The 12499-nt window shown below is 42.0% G+C and overlaps 1 protein-coding gene across 2 annotated transcripts in view; it reads right to left on the reverse strand.

Annotated features, from left to right (window-relative positions):
• Positions 1–12499, reverse strand: part of xylt1 (xylosyltransferase I) — a 185540-nt gene that overhangs the window by 54420 nt on the left and 118621 nt on the right. For both annotated transcript variants that reach the window (XM_088074093.1, XM_042485290.2), the window contains one exon: positions 1478–2066. In XM_088074093.1, the coding sequence (XP_087930219.1) occupies positions 1478–2066 (589 nt within the window). The remainder of the gene's footprint in view (positions 1–1477; positions 2067–12499) is intronic.

The following is a 12499-nucleotide window of genomic DNA, read 5'->3' on the forward strand; positions in this document are numbered from 1 at the left end:
TGTGTGTGTTTGTCTGTTTGAGAAAAAGAAAGGAGAACCTGTGTTCTGTGGCCAGCTTCACTAAACAAATGAAAATTGGAAACCAATTTGGAGACAATACAAGCAGCCTTCCCATTTTCTCCAACAATTTACTTAACCAATTATATATTTGGAAAAAAAAAAAGAAATTTCTTGCCTTTGACAAGAATTGCAATTACGAGAACAGGAAATATTTGACCGTGCACTAAAGCCTGACTGGTCAGACCACACTTTGTACTTGGCTTTGCGGATATTATGTCCCCCTTTTTTTTTGGTAAGAAAAAAACTTGTATAGCAGAGCAAAGGTAAAAATGGAAAAACAGTCAAATGCCAAACTATATGAGGAAAGAAAATTGACAACCTGTCTGCATTATTTCCAGAAAGTTTTTCTTGTATCTTTTACTTTAGTAACTCTGCAATAATTATCACTCAAGCAAAAAACATCTTTTAGCTTACTGATCTCCTGATTTTCAATCTATTTGTAAAGCTTTTTTAAAGTAACTTGGCTCCTTTTCTGATTCATACGCTTTCACGTAAATGCTGCATTTGCAGTAGAGACGTCTGTTTCGGTTAATTTTGCTTTCAATAGCTCGACACCCCTTAACTTCTTAACAGAGTAATTTTGATGAAAAAAAGAAAAGTGAAACGCACTAGGCCTTTCCTTTTTTGTCTAATGCGCCAATGACTCAATGAGCTCTTGTGTGGAATTTCAAAGTGCTATCCTGCGATGGTGATGAATTGTAATTTTATGTATTGTAAATGTCTTGCCTTCTATTTTACTTTCTGCTGGCTTTGCTGACAGACAGCTAGCTGCGTTAAGATACAGAAACATAGTTTACACTGCCCGCCGGTATCTACAAGTGATGAAACGTAGCTTTGAAAACATCAAGTGTCATTGTACGTGTACAACAGAATTGCACAAATCCTATCAAGTGAAAAAAACATCTTAAGTGCCAAGCATAAAGTTTGACGTGCATGCTCACAAGGAGGTTAACTGTCATGTCATTTGAGGTGCATCTCAGCAGTCACTGGACCAATCAGTTTATAACAGTGCAGACAGCTGCAATGATTAGCGCTATGGTGAGTATTAATCTGGATGTTTTTTTTGTTTATTATGGATATAAGCAAAGTGGAGGTGAGAGTTGGATGTGGCAGTCCAAAAGAGAGAGGTTATCAGTGATGTCCCGCCAGAATACTTAGTTGGTGTGCAGTCCCATATGGCATCTCGCACTCTGTGGCATTTTGTGTGCAGTAGAGAGATGTTACTGTCTATTAAACCTATTTTAAGCATCCTTTTTCCCATGTAGTTTACTCTTTGAGACCCAGGTAGAGGACTTCGCCACACCACCAGGTGAGCTAGAGGTCACCCCCTCTTTGAATAATCTTGCACTGAAATCATATCATTAATATGTATTAAAATTAAAATAATATATCTAATTAATTAAAAAGATGGACTCACCCTCGAGGGGGCAGTAGCGAGCGACCTTCTCCGGCATTAACTGCCCTTCCTTGTGTCTGCAGTACACCTCTGCGATCTGTTGCCGGCACTCCTTGCTCTTGGCTCTGGATAGAGCCGAAATGGCTTCCTTCCCACTGATCTCGCACTTGGGTGGCTGGTCGTAGGTCACTTCCAGCGGCGCCGCAGTTGCCTGCCTCCTGTGCGGGTGCTGATGTCTGTGCTGTGACTGCGCCTGCTGGGCCTGTGAGGCACGGTAGTGTTGCCGCGACACTCCAGCAACACCTTGACCTCCTGGGTAGGAGGCGTTGTTGCTGACCGCCAGCGGCTGGTGGCCTACAGGCAGCACCTCATTTGAGCTGCGGCCCAGACTCGGGGAGTTGTCCCGCCAGGCCTGCTGCTGGGCGTGCGCCTTCTCCTGCAGATGCTCCCGCTGCTGCTTGCTGCTGGTGGCCCCAACAGATTGCCGGTGTGGCTGTGAGCGCGCACCAAAGTTACTATTGTCTATGTTCTCAAAATCTTTGGGCACAGAGTTCTCGTTGTTGCTGTCCACTCTGCTTTTCTCTTTCGGTCGGTGGGAGTAATATCCATCCTGGATAAAGAGAGAGGGAGGAGGGAGACAAGGGAGGCATTGGGTAAGAGGTGGGGAGTGAGAAAAAAGGAGGAGGGAGGACACAAACAAGAAAAACAAGATCAGAATTGAGTGAGCATGGTGCATATCAAATGTCGGATTAACAATCAATGTTGAATGTATGAGTGGGCAGCTCCGCATTGAACCGTGAGGCATGAAATGAAGGAGCAAGGTATTGAGAGCGGGGACTACAAGGTGCAACCTAACTGGAGGTGATGCAGGGCCGAGGGCTCTGCCGCTCCGTGCCATCATCAGATTAGCCCCGGTTTCAATTAAATTCTCCCTCAAATGGGCCCAGCACTCCGTAAACAGATTACCAAGAAGGGATAAAGGGCCAGAATATGACTGTGAGTTTGTGTGGGTGTTTGTGTTTATGTGCGTGTGTGCATGCATGTGTGCGATTCCTTTTCCGGCAGAGCCACATGAGAAGAAATCTTAGTGGTATGGCGTGTGACTGGAAAAGGCTGCTCTTGTCAGCGCCGTGCGTCTGCATATGTGAGATAGTGTGTGTGTGTGTGTGTGTGTGTGTGTGTGTGTGAACGTGTGAATGTACAATTTCCCTATCTTTCCAGCAGAATAGGCTGAAAGGAGGGGGCGCATGGGAGAGCCGAAAGAGGGAAAAGGGTAATGAGTGAAAGTGGGGAGTGCAAGGCGACAGAGCGCTGACACGAGGCATGAGTTCTGCTCCCAGGAAGCGCTGGCGTGTTCCAGTGAAATGTGCCACGATGCATCAAACGGAAAACTAAGAAAGCTGACTGGCTGCCACGCCACTGTTGCACACCTTGCTAGACACAAGAGAAGAGGCGGAGGGGGGAGAAAAGGGAACGGAATGACAAACAGCAGCCGAGGAAAGATAGAGCTCATAACAACAGGGATCCCTGATGTGTTTCTCCATTTACAATTCACAGAAACGAAGGGAAAAGGGAGGAGGGAGAGTGCAGTGTGAGGTGTGTGAGACAGAATGGAAGCAGGAGAGGTGAGAGAGACACAGGGAAGCAAGTGAGATGCTATTGTGAGGCGCGGCAGCATGGAAATGTCTTTCCACCCCTAAAGCCAGGCCTGTTATCAGCCCATCAACCTTCCCTCGCTGCAAACACCTTGTACCAGCACAATTACAAAAGGTGGCTGGATGACACACTTTCACACTCAGAGAGACAGGAGGGGGATGATATTATAGCAGTGAAACAAGGAACAAAAACAGGATGAAAAACAGAGGACACAAAACACTATTGTCATTGTCAGCTCCTTTTAAGCTGCTTCCTTGGCAGAGGTCTGGTTCTCACAACACCGGATACCTTTAAGCTTCTCCTCTCCTCTCCTCTCCTCTCCTCTCCTCTCCTCTCCTCTCCTCTCCTCTCCTCTCCTCTCCTCTCCTCTCCCCTCCCCTTCTTTCCTCTCCTCTCCTCATATCTTCACTCCCTTCTGCTAGAGTTGGGCCGATTTCCAGTTTTGCAAGTCCAGTGTACGAGTTTAAACCAGTTAAAACTATGCAAAATGGCTGAACCTGCATTTGTAATTATGTCATGTTCTGGTGATTTTAAAAGTAGCCTACCACATTGCCAAATCCAACTCAAATTTGCCACGCGATAGTCTGGCGACACCCCGGTCTATCTATATCTGATGCTCGCTTTGAAAACACTGCAGTGGAACCTGCTGAATCATGAGGTTGAAATGAGGAGTAATCTTTGCAAAGCTTAGTTATGTAGCAATCTCCCTCCAATCAGCTTGTGTCAGCTGACTGGAGGGAGACTGCTGGAAAGCTATAAGTTTTTAAGGTAAATGACCGCCGCTAAAAACAAGCTAAGTTAACGTTTTTTGCTGTTAGCTATCTTGTACGTAATTTCAAGTAAATATCACAATATAAAATGTGTATTATCTGATTTAAAAATAAAGATTACAAACACAGAAAGATAACAAGTAGGCTACTCACCGATCTTTTAAACGTTTTACGTCTCAAGTCTGATCTCAAGCGCACAGCTGATAGCTACATGGTTTGTTTACATGAAGTAAGAGAGGTGAATATTTAATGGTTTCAGTGTTGACAGAGAGCTGCGATGTTATGCAATGCTACGTGATAGACGCTTGCTGTTGGGGACACGTTGTCATTATGTACCACTGAGGAGCCGCTGCTGAGGCAAGTGGGACACCTGGTAAAATCTGGTAAACCGGTCCGGACTGGTGTTTGGTTTAATATCAAACCAGTTTAATAATTTTCACACCAGCCCAACCCTATCTTCTGCTCCACATCTCACTCCCCATCCCTCATAATCTGTTCCTCACCTCACATCTCTTGCACCTCTTTTTCTCCCTCCTCTGTCTCTCCTTTCTTTGTTCTCAACTTCCATTCCTGCTCCCGCCTGTCATAACCTCTCCCTTCCCCTCCCCTCCTCGTCTTTCTCTGCTTCCTTCACCCCGCCAGTTTAAACAGACCATGTTGTCTGAATGGCAGAACCTGCTAATCCTGCGTGTAACAGCTGCTTAGGCCAGTGATCACCTAAAAAGAAATCCCTACTTGCTGAGTTTCAAAGGGAATGCTTTAGGGGGCTAATCCATGCAGTGCAAGTCACTGGATGTTTGCAGAGGTAAAATGAGTCTGTGTGCATTCACGATTATGTGTGTACAGTGACTGCTTCTTGTGGCTTTTTTTCAAAGTGCTCACTTGTGTGTGTGTGTGCGTTTAAAAGACGAAGAGAGCAAGTTAAGTCGAGGCAGCATGTGTTTGCCCTAGAGAAACGGATACTCTCGCTTTGAGTCCCACTGCGAGAGACATTAGAAGATGAGGGACACAGTCAAATTGGAAAAATGCCCAAGTGAGCAAATGTTAAAAACAACAGTGCCCCAGTGCCTCAGCTCAAATTGATGTAACAAATCTACTTCTCTAACAGCACAGAGATAGTAAATGTTAGCTGATGAAGCATTCTCTATATTTTCTTATCACTGAATATACAAAATCTTTAAATAAGTATGCCAAGCCCCTCTTTATACACACAGCCTCATATCCACAGTGATGCCAAGTGAGGCCTACCTGTGGCATGTCTGTCTGTGTTGTATAAAATAAAGGATTGATGTAAGGCAATACATTATTATTTTACTATCAATTAATCTATTTTCCAATTATAATTTAATCTAAACAAGATCAGAAAAGTGTTTTTTAAAAAAAGTCCATCACGATTTCAGAAAGCAGCAATTCCTGCAGGATTTTATTGCTTGTGAAAGGATTAATTTGGCGTTATGGGCAATATACTTCTTTACTTTCATGCCTGCTAAGGTTCAAGTTCAGGTTCAATCAACACAAGCTAATGCAGCCACAGATAACATACAACACAGGGCCGTTAAACTGTCCCTGTTGCTGCTGTTGCTGGAGCTCAGTTCAACATCTGCCAAGTTAGCATGAACTAACACACCAGCAGCAACTAATATCCAAGACTGAGCCATTTAACAGTCCAAACTCACACTGACACTGAAACGTCTTGACTCTGATGTTAAACCTGTTAAAAACACTTAACTGTTATTAAAGGGTTTAACATCAGTAACTGTCTGTGCAGCCGAGTGGACTCTCACTCCTGCAGCAGAAGCATCTGGAACCCACTGAGTCTATGGTGTGGTGATGTCAAGTACGGTGCCAACACGCCACCAAAACAATAGCCACATATGAAGTATCCTGTTGGTATCCGTACCACTTTATAGGTATTGGTACTGGTATTGTAATTTCAAAACAATACCCAGCCTGAGTCCAATTGTAACTAAATCTATCACTTAATTCATGTAAAAATCTAAACTATTAGCCTCTACAACTCACTCTGTATAAATTTACAACTTAAAAAATCAGTCTTGAGAAACTGGTAGTGTTTTTTTGCTGTTTGCCCTTTCTGGCTTCCATAGTAGATTACGTAGTGATAGGTTACATAGATTCTATGAAAGCTGGAGTTGCAGAAAGCAGGCTGGTCAGTCGCTGCTAATGTTAGCTCTCAGAGTTGGTAGTCTATCTGCAATGGACTATGGAGCTGCAAGTCACAACTTCAGAACAACTTAAACCAACTCAGGAGAAGGAGCTTTACACCACTCATTTAATATATCATGTTTGCAATATAAAGGTCAAGTACCTCAAAAACAGTACAAATGCCCAGGCTCAGATCATACGCCATCACCAAGAGATGAAAGAAGTGGAACAAAATCAAGTAGAGAATTTAGTTTAAGCCAAATTTGTGACTCCAAGAATCAAAATCGAGTGGAATCATGAAATACTGAAAGATTCAAACTCCTATTAATCTTCTCATCCAGCTTTTGGCAAGAAAGCCAACAGGTGCACTCCACAAAATGTCAAACTATTCCTTTAAGCAAAACAAGCAAGCAGTGGCACTGCATCAAAAAGCCACGGGCCACGTATCTAATAAGCGAGATGACTGCTTTAATATAGTAACGACACTGATAGCAACGCAAGATATAAGTGACTCAGCTCAACAGGAGACATTGATTGATTGATCACATCATATGTTCACTTGCAGTAATTAATCAGAGGAGCACATTGCAATATTGAGGAAGAAATAAAACCTTATGAGTTTTGGCAACAGCCCAATCAGTCACAATCAGGTGATGCTGTGTCTTTTGTCCTCCCATCCCTCCAAGATTCATTTACAATCACATAAAACAAACAAAACCAGAAAATTGTCACATTTGAGAAGCTGGAGCTAGCAAATGTTTCGGTTTTTTGTTTGATAAATGACTCAACACTTAATCAGCTACTACATTGTAAAATCTGACACTAAAATAACCTTGGAAACTGCCTGCATTGAAAAATAAGGGTAAATATAACTATAAATCTTAATTTAGGTTTACTTTATATTAAGTATTAAGTTTACTTGAAATTTAGCTGTATCTACTTAATTTCATGCAGTTGTTGCAACTTAAAAAAGACAAGAGAAATTACCTTTTGCAAGTGTTAGCACCTTCAGAAAACTAAGTCAATCTGACTAAATCTAATGAGATGAGACGAAACAAGACATATTAATCTCACAGTGGGGAAATTCACAATTTACAGCAGTTAAAAAGTCAGATAGAGAGAAAATATAACAAAATACAAATTGTCATTGGGTAAAAAAAAGCAAAAAGCATCACAAAGATGTTGATTTGTTGCAAATTAATTGACACGGATAGGAGTGGAGGTTAGCCCCATGTGGCCCTGAAGTGGAAATGAGTAGAATTTATAAAGCTGGCATTGAGGAGATTCCTCTGGATAAACAATCTTCACACTGTGCTCCCTCCTCCCTCCTTCTCCTCCCTCCTCCTGTGAGCAAAGGACTCCAGTCGCTGTGTTGCTCTTTAATCTCAGAGACCGGGCTCTAAGCAGGAAGCGGTGGGGCACAGAATTAATAGTAGTGGCGTCCATTGAAGATAGGAGCTGGCGTTGGACTGCAGATGGGGCTGGGAGCTGGGGGTAGCTATCGATTGTTACAGGGGATATGTTTTCTACTCCCTGGGAGTGTCGAGGAGGCCAAGCCAGGATTGCCTGGCATGCGGTGTGCCGGTTGTGCACACATACACACACAAACAGGCCTCCCTGAGCTCTGCTGAGGAGTGAGGAAAAAGCAGAGGGGGTAAACGTTCATATCATCCATCACTGGTTGGTACATTTAGAGAAAGGCCTGTGGGGCTGGGACTTTCAGCACCCCCTCCGGGAATGGTTTAGTCCATTTCTCAACACAGAGCTGGCCCTTTCCACTTTCCCCCATTTCCTCTGCCACAGGGGGAAATATTTCACCTGTCCTTTTTTCTCTCTTTCCCTCTCTCCCTTTCTCCCCCCAATCTCCTGTGCAGCAGAGAGAAAAAAAGCACATATCTCTCTCTCAGCACCTGTCCGGCTTCACCCCTCTCCTCCTCCCCTGGCCCACGAATCATCCCTCGCTCTCAGAAGGAAAGCAGTTCATCTGCCCCGCCCCCCTCCCCTCCTCCTTAATGCCATCATTTACTGTTGCAGTCCCAAGGTAGATGTGAGGGAGAGCAAGGTAGCAGCACATATCAGTTTCACCCCCCCTCGCAGCCCGCTCCCTTTAAAAGACATCATTCCTATGGGGCCCAGCTGAGATAAGCTACTGCGTGTGCCAGCAGCGCGTACTCTGTCAACGCAAGCTGGTGACAGCCATGCAGACAGCCACCATGCACATACGTTTAGTAACTTCTTAAACTCTGCTGGACAATACACTGGCTCTTGTGTTTTGGCTAAATGTTGCTCAAATCCATTTAACCTCATTTTAAATTTTATTGGAGATCCCAAACGTTCTAAAGCTGGAAAAGTGTGAATTTCTAACAAAATGATCTAAAAAATTTCAAATTTATTGTGAATATCTGTGGTTTCAGAGCTTAAAACTCTGAGAATTATTTTACCTTTTTACAGAACAAACCAACCTGTTCACATTTTTGTAGAAGCAAAGTCTTAACAACAGCTACGTGTGTACATGCAAAATAATATCTTTAACAAGTTATTTAGTCCCAGAATATTCTGTAAACATAAAATTTTGGGACGCTGTAACTTGTTGTGAAGGGTAGTTTGGCTGTAAACAAGCGTTGTTACTTTGGTTTTACAGAATTGTTTCTTTGTACATGAAAATGATAAAAATGATTTCATGTTTTGCTATAGTTTTAACCTCTGAAACCATTGACTTTCACAATAAATATAAAATTTCACCAACATTTGGAAAGTTTGGGATCTCCCATACAATGTAAAATTAGGTTAAAAAATACAGTACTTCCTATCTGTGAGTGGGTGAGTCACCTCTGCAGCGTGCGGGCCAGCTTCTGCTACGACCTGGCTGCCATGTGGCTAACGAGCTCAGATTAATTACCTGGACTGAGTCCCTGCGATACTGCGAGCAAGATGTGGCGTCTGGCATGACACGGGAGACTGATACACTGACAGACTTGGTTCACAGCTGCTCGAGCACCTCAGGACACCTCGCGGAGAAATGAGCCAAGGTAGAGCGGGGACGACCTAAATGCTTAGTGACTTCTTAGAAGTCTTACTTATCGTAGCTTATCAGCTGGAGAGTTTGGGGGCGAGAGCAGCTGCTCTGTACTCTGCTTTCCCAGATTCACAGTTAAGGTATCACACACTATCCAAAGAGATTTGCAAAGTCTGGCGAAGTAGAGTGAGCTTCGGTTCAGTTCAGTGACAACTGAGATATTTAGTGAGTGTGCTCAGCTGGCTGCTCACCGGCCAACCCCTGCCCATCCTGACCCCAGACATCAATTCTGTTTACAAATAAATAAAATTCAAAAGTGGAAGAAGAACAAAAAATCATGCAATGGTCATTTTGCCAAATATAGCCTTCATAACAGGAGCCGATTACTCCAACTGGTCTTAACTAAGCCTGGTCCTAACTGCTAAGTCGGTCTGCAGACCAGTTTTTGAGCTTCCTTTAGGTCGTTTGCACCAACTAAACTAAAGCCTAGACTAAACTGCCTGGTCTTTGCAATGTGAGTTCATGTGAATGCTCAGTTACTACGGCTGTTGCTGAGCAGCACATGTGTTGCTAGGATACATAATCATTCTCCTTCTGTTGATAATGTAAAGCTCATTATTTATCATTTGTGGCAATGTTATCATGGAGGATCAGAGAAATAACAGTCATCTTATATCCTTCAAATTTATTTATTCATTATTATTATTTATTTGATTTATTTATTGCCTTGAATCCCACAACCAACCAGCAGGGTTGAAAGGTATATATTTTCTTTAAAAAAAAAAAAAGATAAAATTCTATCACTTATTATCGTCAGAAGATGTAAACACAGAAATTATTGCAGATTTTTAAATTTCTGATGGTCCTTGAATGCATCATGTGTGACATGTACCTTTGTCAGGAAACTTTACAAAATCTAAGCTTAAGCCTAAAATGATATTTTATCAAAATTACCTTATTTTACATGTCTTAGTCAAATTTCACGAAAAACAAATTAAACTAAACTAAAAATAAAAAAGAGTAAATTCTGCAGTCCTCAGAACACTGTTTACACAGAGAAAGCAACAAGAGAGATCACAAGCAGAAGTTGTAAAAATGTAACAGTAAATGTAAATTGTAATGTAGAAAAATAAAAGTTTTGTGAATGTTGTGGCGTGTTTTGTCATGAGTACAAACATCATGAGAATACTAGCTCAGGGAAATACGGTGAAATAGGCCTGGTCTACAATATAGACTTTCAAAAGGATCTAAACTTTAGTTAAATAAAAATAAAAATGATCTTGCTTGGGTTCACTTTCGAGGGTTTTCATCGTTTTCTGTCTTCTAGTTATGAATGTTTCCTGAGTTGCTGCTCTCTCTCCCTTTCTTTCTCTCCCTTTTGGTCAATCCCTTCAATCCCCTTCTCCCCCAACGGCTAAAACTTTAGGAATGCTGGTCACATGTAATGTAAGTGTGTACGTGTGTGTGCGCGCAAATGCACGATTAGCGGCAGCTCTGAATGAACAGTCTGGGTTTGGTATGCACAGAAGCCTCTTGTTGTGTGCCCTGCGACAAGCCCCGGAGCGAAAGTGGTGAAAAGGGATGTGTGTCTTTGTGTGTGCAAATGTGCTACAAATACCTCGAGAAGACAGACAGCGAGAACCTCTGAAAACTACTTAAAGGCTTTAGGTGAGGGAAATGAAATTTGAAGAAAGGATGCATTATCTGAAAAGGAAGCAAAAATATGATAAAAATGCCTCTCCTCTAGGAATCTTTTTACACACACAAATGATTGCTATCGACTTTTTGCTGTTGAAACCACCGAACAGAGATCAAAGTCTTCCAGAGACAATGATCCCGAGGTTGAGACTCGTGGGTTTTTCACAGGGCAGAGGTGACTTCACAAGCTGCTGTTGAATTTCCACTTCTCTTGGATATTCTCGTATTGTAATTACACAACGCGTTTGCATGCACAGATTTCAACTGGCCAAGGAGACAAAAAAAAACCCAGAAAAACCCCCAAGACTTCAACCCTAGTAACCACAGACGTGCCGAAGACAGACAGAGTTCCTCTTTCTCAAACAAGTAACATTTTTATATACAGAAAAGCTGCTAAAAAAAACTCCGCACAAAGACACGTATGAAGAAACAGACAGACAAAACTACAGGGAAATTCTCTGAGGAATTCCGACAAGACCATAGTGAAATTTAAAAATACTTTTGCTTTCCTCTCAATATGTCTGCACTGCATTACAACATCAACCAAATCGCCAGAAAAAAATGTTGCCATTCTACGTATCTGCAAACCATGGATATGTTACATTTGTGTGTTATTATGTGGCAGGTACACTGAAACTTTACATTTCAACAACACTGGTTAACACTTTCTTGTGGTTAGGAAAAGATCATTTTTGGCCATAAAAAAACAGATTTGGTGGCAAAAACCTGGCTGGAACTGATGTGATGATGTTTCAGTAAAAAAAACTGCTTTTTATAGCACTGTTCCTGCTGGTAAAGCAGTGACGTTTTAGTAAAAAATGACCACTTTCATGGCACTATCCCTGCTAAAACAACAGCGCTGTCTCTAAAAAAAAACCCCAAAACCCCAGCATTTTTTGTGGCACTATTTCTGCTGGAAAAGCAGGGATGCTGGTATGAAAAAAACCCTTTCTCATGGCACTGTCACCACTGGAAAAACAGCAATGTCTCTGTTAAAAAAAAAATGCTTTTCACAGCACAATCCTGGCTAAAAAGATTAACTAGTCACCAAAAAACACCAAAGTTTTGTGGATAAAAAGCTCCTGGAATGACAGCCACTACTACTGACTCAATAAAAAAAAGAAAAGAAAGGTTTTGGTTGTTTGTTGTTCTCCAACAGCAGTCTGAAACTTGGCATGTGTCTCAACTAGGTGTCACCATCCCCTCCACCTCTAATGACAAAGTCAGCTTATATACTTTGTTGCTTTAGAAATTTGAATATATGTTTGAAACATAAAAATGTAAGGTGTTTGTGTTTTGCCAAAATGTGCCTTTTTTGTGGCCTCTTTGTGTTTTATATTGCTCTGGAGTTGTATATATTTCGACTTTGTATTTTTGGTCCATGATGTCTGTCTGTAACTTTTGCTGCTGCCTGGCTTGGCCAAGACACCTTTGAAAAATTTGATTTTTAATCTCAAGAGGTTTTTCTGGTTAAATAAAGGTTAAACTAATAAAAGTTCTGCTTGAGTATGTATATTTCCTCAGCCAACTAAAAGCATTTATGTTCTCTCTGTTGACAAGCTCTTATGTTAGCCTCACACCTGTGCACTCAAAATCATCCTCGGAGAGGATTAACATCTCCCTCACTCTTCTGTTAGCCCTGTCGCACCTGTTTGGGCAGGACAAATATTAACAATGATATCTTTATTCATGGATAACTATTTAAAGTTCAAGTGACATCAAAAAGTTCAGGGACTGCAT

This window comes from Plectropomus leopardus, chromosome 3, assembly GCF_026936395.1.
Source record: "Plectropomus leopardus strain MGB_pleo_1.0 chromosome 3, ASM2693639v1, whole genome shotgun sequence".
Taxonomy (NCBI): Eukaryota; Metazoa; Chordata; class Actinopteri; order Perciformes; family Serranidae; genus Plectropomus; species Plectropomus leopardus.